This window comes from Thamnophis elegans, chromosome 5 (genome assembly GCF_009769535.1).
Source record: "Thamnophis elegans isolate rThaEle1 chromosome 5, rThaEle1.pri, whole genome shotgun sequence".
Lineage (NCBI taxonomy): Eukaryota > Metazoa > Chordata > Lepidosauria > Squamata > Colubridae > Thamnophis > Thamnophis elegans.
In genome coordinates, this window is record NC_045545.1 from 34,757,482 (window position 1) to 34,770,310 (window position 12,829).

The 12,829-nt window shown below is 44.6% G+C and overlaps 1 protein-coding gene across 1 annotated transcript; it reads left to right on the plus strand.

Moving 5' to 3' along the window:
- The first annotated feature begins 532 nt into the window (after nucleotides 1–532).
- On the plus strand, nucleotides 533–7,309 carry DMRTA2 (DMRT like family A2). The gene is made up of 2 exons (XM_032218756.1): nucleotides 533–2,125; nucleotides 3,621–7,309. The coding sequence occupies exons 1-2, from the start codon at nucleotides 1,639–1,641 to the stop codon at nucleotides 4,706–4,708; spliced, it is 1,575 nt and encodes a 524-aa protein (XP_032074647.1). The 5' UTR covers nucleotides 533–1,638; the 3' UTR covers nucleotides 4,709–7,309.
- The last annotated feature ends 5,520 nt before the right edge of the window (nucleotides 7,310–12,829 follow it).

Consider the following 12,829-nt stretch of genomic DNA (forward strand, 5'->3'; position numbering starts at 1 on the left):
AAAAGGGGGAAAAATTAGTCTGTGCTCTAAAACGAAACCATCAGGACGGCTATCCTATTAGTGGCAACTTTTCTATCTGATCTTGACAAGTGACACCCCAGGAAAATATGAGGTTCAAAGAGCACAATCAATCGGCAGAGCAACTACTGTTTTCAATGGACTTAATAAATGCCCGGACCACAAGGGACAGAGAGTGAGAGACAGAAAGAGAGAGAGAGAAAGAAGAAGAAGAAGAAGAAGAAGAAGAAGAAGAAGAAGAAGAAGAAGAAGAAGAAGAAGAAGAAGAAGAAGAAGAAGAAGAAGAAGAAGAAGAAGAAATGAAAACTATTTGCTGTGGGGTTTACCCCCCCATGAATCTTCCCCTCCCCCTTTGGATCCTTTTAGCGCCCCCCTCCCCTTAAAACAGTTTATTTGAAAGAAGCTTCGGGTGGACACTGTAGACATCGGAGTGGCCAATCAGAAAAGCTCTTTCCCCTCCCGGCCAATGGTAGGCGCCACATTGTTGTCAAATGTTGTCTAATGGATACGTAAGGCGCAACAATAGAGCAAGCGCTCGCGGGCGGTTCGGCGAAGATTTCTATCTCTTGGCAACTCTCGCTCTCTTTAGTGGCGCACATGCAAAGTTGGGGCTGAGAGAAGGGGGGTCCGGACTGGGTTCGGCTGCCCGTTGAAGGCAGCTTTGGTTGGTGGGGCTGTAGCTGGAGGAAGGGAGAGGCAGAGGAGGCTGAGAAAAATCAGAGGGCGGCTGAGACAGGAGCGCGGGCGCGAATCAGGAAGTTGGAAATTGTTGCACTCTGAAGTCTGAAACCTGGCGGGGGTCAGAGGAATCCTCTGTCTCCTGCCACGGTTAGCTTGGCTTGGCTTGCCTGCGATTGTGACAAGCTGGAATCTTGGACAGGCACTGGGACCGCTGCGTCTCCAGGGGCTCGTGCGGGCTTCTGGCGGGACGGTGTTTTGTAATATTGGCAAGCGAAGGAGTGCAGCTGTTCTCCTTTCCTCGGATTGTAGCAGGAGCGGTTGCCGTCGGGTTCCGCCGTAAGTTCTTGCCAGGGAAGAAATCAGCGGGAGTGAGCTGGGGCGAGTTCTGCTTCGCCGCGTGGTTGAGAAGAGATGGAATGGCTGGGGAGTCATTGCATTGGTTTCGGAGCTTGGGGGCTTTGATTCGTGGGGAGCAAGGAAGCCCCGACTTCCGCTACCCTAGGATCCACGTTCCTTCTGGGGGAGATTGAGCCAGAGCAACCAAGAAGGTCGGGGGCCGTTGTTTGTTTGCTTCCTCGAAGAGTAAACGCCCTTCCCCGAAGTTAGGTAACGCAGATGCGTTCTAGAGGGGAGGGGGGGTGATTGTGGAGGAAGGACTAAGACGCATCAGACTTTTTTTGGAGGAGAAAAAGTTCTCGGTTTTTGTAATTTGAACGGCTTCAGAGTGGCTTGGAGGGACACGGGCTATTAGACAAGCTGAGCAACTCGTTGGCCTCTCGCGGAGGGTGGGGAGGCTGTTCCAGGAAGGGCCTGGCGTTTCCCTCGCCCCGTTGAACCCGCGGGAGTCTTGTTGAGGTATTAAAGGAGCATCGGTGGGGAGAGGGCCCTGAGCCTCCGCGTCTTCCCTGGCAGCCACGGCGGCAGTCCTTCTTGGTCGAGATGGAACTGAGGTCTGAGATGACCAGCGTCCCCACGGCGCCCTCTGCGGTGCCCCCCAGTTCGGTGGCGGCGGCGGCGGCGGCAGCGGCAGCGGCCAGCCTGCCGGTGAGCGTAGCCGGGAGCCTTCTGCGAGGCCCGCCGTTGCTCCTGCGAGCTGCCGAGAAGTATCCGCGTACCCCCAAGTGCGCTCGCTGCCGCAACCACGGCGTGGTGTCTGCGCTTAAGGGCCACAAGCGCTACTGCCGCTGGAAGGACTGCCTGTGCGCCAAGTGCACGCTGATCGCCGAGCGGCAACGCGTCATGGCCGCCCAGGTGGCGCTACGGCGGCAGCAGGCTCAGGAGGAGAACGAGGCCCGCGAGCTGCAGCTGCTCTATGGCACGGCCGAGGGGCTGGCCCTGGCCGCGGCCAACGGCATCATCCCCCCGCGGCCCGCCTATGAAGTCTTCGGTTCCGTGTGCAGCGCCGATGGAAGCTCGGGGGGTTCAGGTGAGGAGCTAGCGCGCACCCCAACCCTGAGGCGACGGCGACGAGCTAAAAAGGCGCTCGTTTTCCGTCGCTCCGGGATTCGAACCGTCCCCCTAAGTAAACTTGACCGGCGACAGTGAGTCTCGTGCAAATTCTGAGAAAGCCAGCTTTCGGGTTCCCGGGCGCCGTTTAAAGCCCTTCGGCCTCAGGAGTTCTACACGAAGTTTAGAATGGGACTGGCCGACGGGGAGGAAAGGGCTTCCCAATCTTTCTTTAGGCAGCCTTCAGCACGCTTAAAAAACGAGCCCTTCTACTCGGAGGCTTCTGTCCACTTTCCCACATTCCACCTTTTGCTCCTTCTCCCTGGACATTTTCCCCACGCTCTCTCCGTCCCACGCTCAGTTCGTTTCCCTTCCACGCAACCATCAATAGCTCCCTCTTTAACACGATTTCTAGACCTCCAATCTCAGCCTTTCTTCGCGATCTGTAAGATAAGTAGTTCCTTATCGTCGCTGATGGAGTTATTTTTTTAAAAAAAAGAATCCTAGCCGTTGCTTTAACCGTGAAACATTGGCCAGGCATTTTTAGATTATAGTCCCACTCGTGTTTGCCAGGCCAAAAGCAGTAAGGGTCCACACCGTTGTTTTTTCCTGAGCAGTGTTTTCTCTTTCTTGCTCCCTTCCTCTTTCCCCCGTGTTCATAAAGTCTTCCACACCCATTTGGGGCCCACTTAGCGTCCCTCTAATTGCTATTGGATTCATTTCCAGGTAAGTTAGTATTGTTACATAGTCAACTTCTCCTTGAAAATATAGAGGCCTGATCAGAGATGGCATCGAATTGAGCCTACCCCAACCTGGGGCTGCCTACCAAGTTTTCTTCAGCGAAGTTATGATAGGAGTTGTGTTTCCATGCCACTAAGGGGACCAGGTCGAGGAACCTTTTTCTTGCAGGTTTTTTTGGTGGGGGTGGGGGTCTCCTTGGCCGTCCCAAGCCAGAGGGGAGGGAGACGACAGAGAAGAAAGCGCCTCCTAGCGACGACAGCAATTTAGCCCTGCCAGGAGACGCTGTATAGCTGCAGTGGCGAGACGATTTCGTATCCTAAAGTAGCTCCTTAGGAAGGTCGCCAAGGTGAGGCGACGGTTCCCCAGCAGGTGCCACCTGGGGAGGGGAAGAAAAAGGAGACGGCAAGATAGGAAGTGGAGGGCAGATTGGAAGGGCAACTTGAAGCCACCAGATACAGCGGAAAGTGGGGATGGACAGAAGAGTGGATGAAATCAGGCTAGGGTAGAGGGGTGCAAGATCCATTGGGTGGGTTCCGTGAGACAGAAAGGCGAGTAGTCGCTGAATTAAGTCTCTTTGTTGCTCTAAACTGCCGAAAAGAGCCCAGCTTAAGCGCACTCGCTTTCCCATTTCTGTCAAGGAAAAGTACCTAATAGGCCCCCATCCGGCCCTTGGGGGGGGGGGCACCTGGCAAGGAGAGCCTCGTGCAGCTCGCTCTTTCTGTCTCTCTCGCCAGAAGTCAAGCTGCAGAAATTTGACTTGTTCCCCAAGTCGCTTCTCACCAGCCGCTCCGTGACTCCTCAACAGAACAAGACTTTGTCGCCGGATGGGACGGACGACGCGCCAGGCACCTCATCCCCGGAGCCGACTCGACACAACTGTGGCTCGGGCTCGGAGAACGGCGACGGCGAGTCCTCCGTCAGCTCGCCAGTCTCCAAAGACGCCAAAGACGGCAGCGGGGGCGGCGGAGCCGAGGAGGAGAGCACAGGCTCCATCAGCCCACTGGGCTCCGACTCGGGTTGCTCTGAGGCAGAACGGGACGAAGTGGGCGCTCCCTCGCCTGGTTTGGCTGTTGCTGCCGCGGCCGCCGTAGCGGGGAGCAGCCGGCAGCAGCGGACGCCGTTGGACATCCTGACGCGCGTGTTTCCCGCACACAAGCGCAGCGTGCTGGAGCTGGTCCTGGCCGGCTGCGGCGGCGACGTGGTGCAGGCTATCGAGCAGATCCTTAACAACCACCACCACCACCACCGGGCAGCAGGCGGCAGCCCAGGCCGAGCACTTTCCGCCGCCTCTGGACTTAGCTCGGTAGGGCCGGACAAGGCGGGCGACGAGAGCTGGGCGCGGGCTCCTGGAGACGCGCCAGGGACCTTGGGTGGCCTGCAGCCTTCGTCGGCTGCCGGCACTTCGCATCACCGCCCTCTTTTAGCCGGCGCCATGACCCCGGCCATCGGCGCGCTGGGCAGTCGCTCCGCCTTCTCCCCTCTGCAACCCAACGCTACCCATTTCGGGACGACGGCTGAGGCCGGCGCCTACCCCTTAGGCACGCACTTGAGTTTGAGCCCGCTGCGCCTGGCTTACTCTGCCGCAGCGGCGCACAGTCGCGGCCTGGCCTTCATGACCCCTTACTCCACGGCGGGGCTAATGCCCACGCTGGGCTTCCGGCCGCCTATGGAGTACGCCTTCAGCGACCTCATGCGGGACAGATCGGCCGCGGCGGCGGCGGCGGCGGCTGCTACCGCCGCCGCCGCCAGCGCGCACAAGGAGCAGGCGTACCCAAATGGCCTTTACGGGCCCTTGGTGAATAGCGCCCCAGACAAACAGTAGGCCGCAAAGCCGGTGGCTGGATTTTCTATGTACATATATATGCATAGAGAGAGATAGAAATATATACGATATAAATTTGTGCCCAAGCGCACATCCGAGAGGTGCGCAAAGGGCAGCTGAGGCAGCGAATTCTCGGAAGGCGGCGGGGGAGCGACCTGGTCTAACCGAGGGCTCGATTCCCCGCCAGTATCACAGCGGGTCTTAAACGCCGCTTATCCTCAGATAACGGTACGCACCACTTAGAAGTATGTTCCCCGGAAAGTGAGGCAGCGGAGTAGTCCAAGGTTGGAGCTGAGGTGGTTGTGGTGGGGCTACAGCACTTTTCGCGGAGCAAAGGAGGAGAAGGAGGAGGAAGAGAAGGCGCAGTCTCCTCAGCAGCCGAGTGAACGGGACATATTACCAGTGATTTAAGGCAGAATTTTGCAAAAATGTCATGGCCCGAGATATGTAACGTGTCTATGGGCAGCACTGTTGTCGAATTTTTCTGTCGGTTTCTGTAAGTAACAGTGGGAAATCACCTTGTCGCCCCCCCCCCCAGCCTTGGTTTCGCCTGACTTTTAGGTGATGCGGGTTTCATTTCACACTCATTTGTTGGGACCACAAGTGATCAAATGTATGAAACTTGGCGAACCTCTAAAGTGTGTTGATTAAGCAAAATGAGTAAATTGCCTTTTTACTGTTAAAGTTGTCCCTCATTATTATATTTTGCATATAGCTGTAAACATGGATATTCCCTCTTTCGGGCGGCATTCCATACTTCTATCTGTATCTCTATACCTGCCAGTGTATAGCATAATATTAAAAAATGGGAATTTAAATTATTAATGTAATTTGTAGGTGAAGTTATTATTAATGGTAAATGAAACGGTTAGTCAGTTTTCATTTTGGAGACACGTCATCATAGAGATTAAACATACTGTAAAAAAGAATTAATTCTTCGTTCTGTCTATTCCCAGGAGAAATTTAATGTGTAAATAAGGTTAAAAAGTAAATATATTTGTAATTGTCGTTTCCTTTGGACTCGATCCAAAGGCCGTTGTTGGCCCGAATTTAATGAATGATCCAAACGAAAATGCTGTCTGATTTCAGCGTAACAAAATTCTTGCCACTTCAAACAGGGTTTTTCTGAATTTGTTTTTCCCTTCTGTTTTCATTTCATAGAAAACTAGAAATAAATATTATTTTGTATTAAAACCTGCCACAGTAATAACTTCTGCTGTTTCGTTTATTTGCAGTACTTTAGCTTCTAAGGGCAATTCCAATTTATATCAAGTGAAGAACTGATTTCAGATGATTTTTTCGGTAATCCTGGCAGCTTCAATTAAACTGGTCAATCCAATAAGCGATTCTGTCAGTAATAGGTAACCAATTCTGCAGTTCAAATACACATTATATCATAGTTACAATGTTCTTACTGCAAGGGTTTTGGAAATCTCTTTCAAAGCTAGAACAATTTTTCCCGTAAAAGGTCATGTTTATAGTGGTGAACCTAAGACTGAGATTCTGCAGATGTGAATTATCCTGTCTTTTGAACTTGTGAAACACCATTCCTGGTCTCCTTACCTGAGAATAAGCCCATTTATATTCAGTAGGATTTATTTTTGAACCAGTGCGATAATGTTTCATTTGTGCATAACTCTATAAAATATTATTTTACTGCTTTTGATTATGATGGCAAAATCCAGCAATTTAAACCTGGGATATTATTTGTCTCAAATTTACCAATAAGAGCATCTATTCCTCTTCCCCTGCATTTTGAAATTTACATTCTACTTTTTAATTTTCAATCAGACAGGAACACACATTGAATTTCTGATCTAGGAAGCTTCCTAGCTCTTGGCCAATAGATTGTCTATAAGAAAACTGACTGACAAAGGACAGCGGAAATTTTTATTCAAGCCAGCTCTCTGGACACTTTTTGCTTTTTTATAAAAGCTAATTTACAGAACTCTGACAAGATATTTTTTCATTCTGAATGCTGCCTGGCCATTACTATTGGGAGTCTTTGGTACTATATATCAATTGATATATCAATCAATATCAATATATATAATTGCCCTTCATGGAAAGAAATCCTAATGGTCAAAAAATCATTCAGGACTTGGAGGAAGAAAACAATAACCAAGACTCCCTTTTTTCTATGTTGCTAAATAAAGCTATGAAGCAAAAGAGCTGGTAGGAATCTCCTACTGTACCTCCCTAAGGATAATGCTTCTGTAGGCTGGATTTTTCTTTTTGTCCTGTGGAGTGTTTGGCCCAGGAAAACTATTACTCACAAAGAACAAGTTCAGTGCATGGTTGAATTAAGACAGTAAAAGCTCCTAAAATTGGTTGGTATGGAAACCTAATCCCACCCAACTGTTCTGTAGCACAGCTGGACTGTTTACTTTCTCACTTCAAATATAACTGTGTAAACATTGGCTTGAAACTGAGGGCTCTGCTTCTATAACCAGTTCATATAATGTTGTTGGAGAAAATGGGACTTCCTTGGAGGTTATGGGGAGAAAATAATAACAGTAATAAATAACATTCTTGGTTAGGACTTTAACTGTTGTTTTTACCAATCCAGACTGTGAATCGAATTGAAGATTAAATATAATAATAATAACAGCAACAACAATAACAATAACAATAACACAGCAATAATTGTATAATAAAAGAGGCAATATGCAATTCTCTCTCCTTTTTTCCTATATATTTTAAAATACCACTGAAATAGTTTTGGGGTGTGTGTGTGTGTGTGTGTGTGTGTGAATGAGTGAAGGAGAGTGCAAGTGAGAATAACCAATCTAAGGCATAGGTGTTGAGGCTCTTGATTTTAAGCGGACTTACTGGTCAGCAAATATATTTAGGCTTGCAACTCATGTATGATCAATATGATCAATTACCTTTGAAGTTATTTTTTGGCTCCTACCTCAAACCATAAGAATGATTAAATTAATATAAGGAAGGAAACTTTAAGAAAAGTTTGGAGTTTCAAAAGTGATTGAAACATAATACTGCCACAATAAAATGCATTAATATAGAAGAATTTTAAAAGTGATCTAATTTGATTGAGTTTCCTAATTCCAATTTTTTAAAAAGGAATTGTCTGTTGGATTGTAAACTGACAGAATTGTAAAGAGGGAATAGCTGAAAATGTAAGAAGGTTTGGAAACAAGCTGAAATCTTGGTCGTAGTGTGTCCACACAATTCTGTGGGAGTCTTAGCTGTGCAGAGGGTAGTTATGAAACTCTTTTCTTACCTATAAAAACAAATACACAACTTTCTTTTTTTTCAAAAGCAGAGGAACTGGTAACTTAAGTTTCTTTCCCTCTCTACGTTTCTTTGCCTTACAATGTCTCTGTCAAGTTAAAAAAAATTAAGATGGTAGTCACAACTATGTGATTGAAGCCTCATCCTTTTAAATAATGCCTCACAATTCATTACGAATAACAGAATAACAGTTGGAAGGAACCTTGGCAATCTTCTAGTCCAGCCCTCTGCTCAAGCAGGAGATTCTATACCATTTCAGACAAATGGTTCTCCAATCTTTTCTAAAAAAACCTCCACTGATGGAGCATCCACAATTTCTGGAGGCAAGCAATTCCATTGATAAATTGTTCTCATTATCTGTAAATTTCTCCTTATTTCTCTTCTTAATAAGTTTCCATCTGTTATTTCTTGTCCTGTGTTCAGGTGCTTTGGAGAATAAGTTGACACACACCCATTCTATCTACCCGTGCTATCATATCACCCCTAGTCCTTCTCCCTACTAGACTAAACATACCCAAGTGCTACATCTGTTCTTCATATGTTTCCAATCTCCTAATCAATGTTGTTCTTCTTCTCTGCACTTTCTGTAGAGTCTCTAGAATGGGTATCAAACTCATTTGTCATGTGTGTCATCGTGATATATCAGAACCTTGCCCCCTTTGCTAAACCGGGTGTGGGTGTAGCCAGCATGAGATGCATCTGGTCTGCAGGCCATGAGTTTGACAGCCCTGTTCTAGAACATCTTTTTGAACTTTGATGACCAAACCTGGATTCAGTATTCCAAATGTGGTATTACCCAAACAGTATAAAGTCATACTAATACTTCACGTGATCGTGATACTATCCTTCTGTTGATGCAGTATAGGACTGTATTGGCATTTTAGGCAGTTGCAGCCCAGTGTTGGCTTATATTTAAGTGGTTGTCCACTAGAAGTTCCAGATCCCTCTCACAGTTACTGCTATTGAGCAAAATACCACCTATTCTATACCTGTGTATTTGATTTTTCTTGCTGAAGTGTAAAACTATACCCTTCTCACCAGCAAATTACAATGTATTGGATAGGGCCGGTGGTGAATTCCTACTGGTTCGGCTGAACTGGTAGTGGTTTGGTGGCCTGAGTTGCTGGAACTGGCAGCGACTCAGGCCTGCCATTCCTGGGTCACCACTGCCTTCCTGCCAGACCTGCCACGCCCCTGAACTAGGTCTCCTACGGTGGCACCATCTTGATTTTCACATGCACTGAACAACTTTCATTGCACAAATTTAATTTTTCCTCATTTTTTAAACACTTCGAGCATCCCCAGACTTATTTATGAGCAAATGCGCATGCACATGGTGCCTGTGTCTGGCGTGCAAGCAAGCAAAATGTTTGCGTGCACCAAACTGGCAGTAATGCTGAGAGCTACCCACCCCTGGATAGGGCCCAGTGTTCAAGTCTGTCAAGATCCTTCTAAAGTATTGGCTGTTCCCCCCAGCTTGGTATTGTTTGCAAATTCAATGAGTTACCCTTCTATCTTCTCATTTAAATAGTTTAAACTATGGGGTACTCCACTACATGTTTCCTTCCACGTAGATGTAGCTCTATTATGGACTACAAGTTGAGTGGGTTGGTCAGCCAGTTATCAATCCATTTGTAAATATATGTAAAGGGCAGGGTTTTAAATACATTGTTGTACCCACCACCTTGACTTTTTTTTTTTACTCTACTGCACACATTCCTGTTAAATAGAAAGAATAAGTGGAATACATTGATTTAGCTTCACTGGATCATTTTTTGGGGAGAAACTTCGCATGATATGGCTATTCAGAGTTTGTAAAAGATCTCCAATTATATATGTCTCACTTATAAAGTCTTAGAGATGTCATTTATTAAACTCAGGAGCATTCATCAACTTAGAATTTCAAGTGGCTAAAATGTTGCTGAGACAATCCTGCCAATGTCCCACAATCATTTTCCCTTCTTAGTTTGGACAGCTGAAAGGTGAGTAGTGGACCTTACAGGTGAAAGCATCTGAAAATGTTGGGAGCATGGGACAAGGGACTTATAAACTTTTCCATGGCCCAAGATGATTGGCTAAATTGGATAGAGGCATATAAAAATCCAGAGAGGATAGAGGGGGAACTAGATTGCTTCTAAACATAGATAGCAATCCATCTCATAAAACTGGAATTGAAAATTGCCAGATTCAATGGATTTCATCTCATTTCTGCTAAACCCACAGTTTGCAGTCATTTTCCTGAAAAAAATGAACCAGGTTTTATATGATTGCTCTATATTTTGTGCTATAATGGTGAATTTTCCTATAGCAACTCTAGAGCAGCCTATAAGAAGGGGCTACATTCTTCCTTTTCCTAGGCATCACCTCTACATGCTAACTCTTGATGTAAGATAGATGGAAACACATTGGCTTTGCATCATTTGTTGATCCAAATGGTGCTTTACCTGGCTTTGGGCTTAACGCATTGCATAAACTGCCCCAATGTAGTTCTTAAACCAGAATTTATGGTTTAATGTGCTTTATAAATTCAGCCACTTGCAGTTTATTTAGTATTCAATGGTTAAACAAACTACGTGTGTTGTGTGAACACAGCCAATGTGGAGCAATCATTTGGAAAATGATTGGTATTGAAAATGATGACAATTTTTTCATAAATTACAAGGGCCAGATTAAGTCCTAGGCTCATCAAATCGCAGAACACCTTTCAGTTGAGTTCTAGTGTATTGTTGCATATTGCTTCCAGGTTTCTCTTATGCGAGTGGAAGAAAGTTAGGTAATAGTAGATCTCACTTCTCAGTGGGGAGTTGAGAAGCATTTTCTCAACCAGCACAAGCTTACACTTTTAAAAAAAATGCAGGCTGTAGAATTAAATTTATCACAGCAAGAATAAATAATTTTTAAAATAGAGTGGCAGCGTGCCAAGCATTTGCAAACTTTCTTGTTAATTAAATCTTAATCCGTTGAGTTGCATTTTCATTGCCTGGCTGTGTATTGAGAGTAAAACATGCCCAGGAAGTTTATTATCTGCCCTTGTGTTTAATAGAAATCAGCCGTAATCCACAGCATAATATACTAACAATTTAGTAGCAAAATGACATTCCTCATCCAAAATGAACTTGTTTCTTTCTCACTACCTGAACAATTATGTTATTAAAAGGAAAGGACACAGAGCATAGAAGTTGATTCCTAAAGAAATTTAGCACAGATCTGAAAACCCCAAATTGCCTTTCTGAGGCCCATTGGACTCTGATCCCAGATTTCTGTTGAGTAAGTTTCTCAGTAGGTGACACTACAGTGCTTTTTGCATTCAATGATACTATTGTTTGCTTCACTCGGGGCACAAATGTTACATTAAGTAGAAGATGCAGAACTTCATTTATTATTGAATTTCTATCTCACTTTCTCCTTTATCCCAACATTCAAGACTGAATATATTTAACAACAAAGTACACAACAAAGTTAAATCAAAATCCAAGTTTAAAACAAGCATTCAAATCATTTAATTACAAATTGCAAGTTTGGCAAAAGAAGTGTGATCTTCTGTGTATCTTCCTAAATATTAAAAAGGAAGAGCCAAAACGACTCGTTGGGGATCATGTTCTACTCCAACATAATCAACATAAGAGGAGGCTCTTCCCATGTAACCTGACAGTTGGCTTCCTGCAGTGGGGCATCTGCAAAAAGCCCTTCCTGTTGATCTAAGTAGAAGGCAGGGTTCATAGTGCAAGAGAAGATACCTTAGATATTCAGGTCTTAAGTTGATTAGGGCTTTAAAGGTCAACATTGACAACTTGTAACTGATGGCTAGGCAGATCTTTCAATATGGACATATATGCTGCTAGTACTTGCCAACATGCCCTCCATGATTGACTATTACAGTGTACAGCAATTAGAAAAACAAAGTTCCACCATCATTTAATGCATGGAATAATTGTACATATATGATAAAGATTAGCAATTAGAGCATTCTGGAGCAACAAATTTTTTTTTTAAAGCATAATAGTTATAAGGCGAATGTATTTTTTTTTTAAACACACACACACAGACACCAGATAAATACATTAAAAAATTATAATGCATTTATAAAAGAGGGAAGAAGAAAAATGGTTTAAATGGAGATTTAGAAGAATGTCAAAGTCCTGTTTATACATCAAATTTAGCAGCAAGTGGCAAATGGGCATTTTTTTTAGATAAATGATTTCCATTCATTCTTATTATAACAAATATGCAATGACATTTAGAAGTTATCTTAAAAAGCACCAGATCAATGCATTTCAAGAACCAGAAGCCATTTGTCTATGAAATTATCATGGCCGATATAAAAATTAGATGCGTTTTAAATTTACTCTAATCAATATACTTAAATTCTTTGTAGACTCTTAACTCTGTTTTTTATGTGATCATTGTTGTATAAGCACCTCACCATTTTGGAATTCAGTTCAAAACTTGCTTTTCCAGTTTCAAAATGTAGCCTTTATGAATGCAACTGTGCACTTTTGGAATAAATCAAGTGCAGCAAGTTATTTGTAACTAATGATGCAATTTCCAGTGTGATCCTTGTTGCTGAAAAAATCGCTTACTTCTGATCACATGAGAGAAAGGTATATGCTTTTTGTAAATATAAAAAAAAACTTTTCTAATTAACACTTCAAAGTGTTAATTGTGAATCCCTGTTTTTATTTTTCAAAGACATTTCTTTTCCAAATGCTGCTGATGAAATGTCAGGAACCATAATATTTGTGACCCTTGCTATTATAACATTGTGCTCAGTTGTAGCTATAAAAATGAAAGATGGCAATAAAACAAGGATTAGGAAGGCTTATACCACGGTGTTCCATTTTTAAACAACTTGTACAGGTAGTAAAT

What these genes read in the sequence shown, in the direction of transcription:
- DMRTA2 (XM_032218756.1), top strand. Translation starts at nt 1,639, where the DNA reads ATGGAACTGAGGTCTGAGATGACCAGCGTCCCCACGGCGCCCTCTGCG. An exon ending in TGGAAGCTCGGGGGGTTCAG is followed by an intron (nt 2,126 to 3,620) that starts GTGAGGAGCTAG and finishes CTCTCTCGCCAG; the next exon opens with AAGTCAAGCTGCAGAAATTT.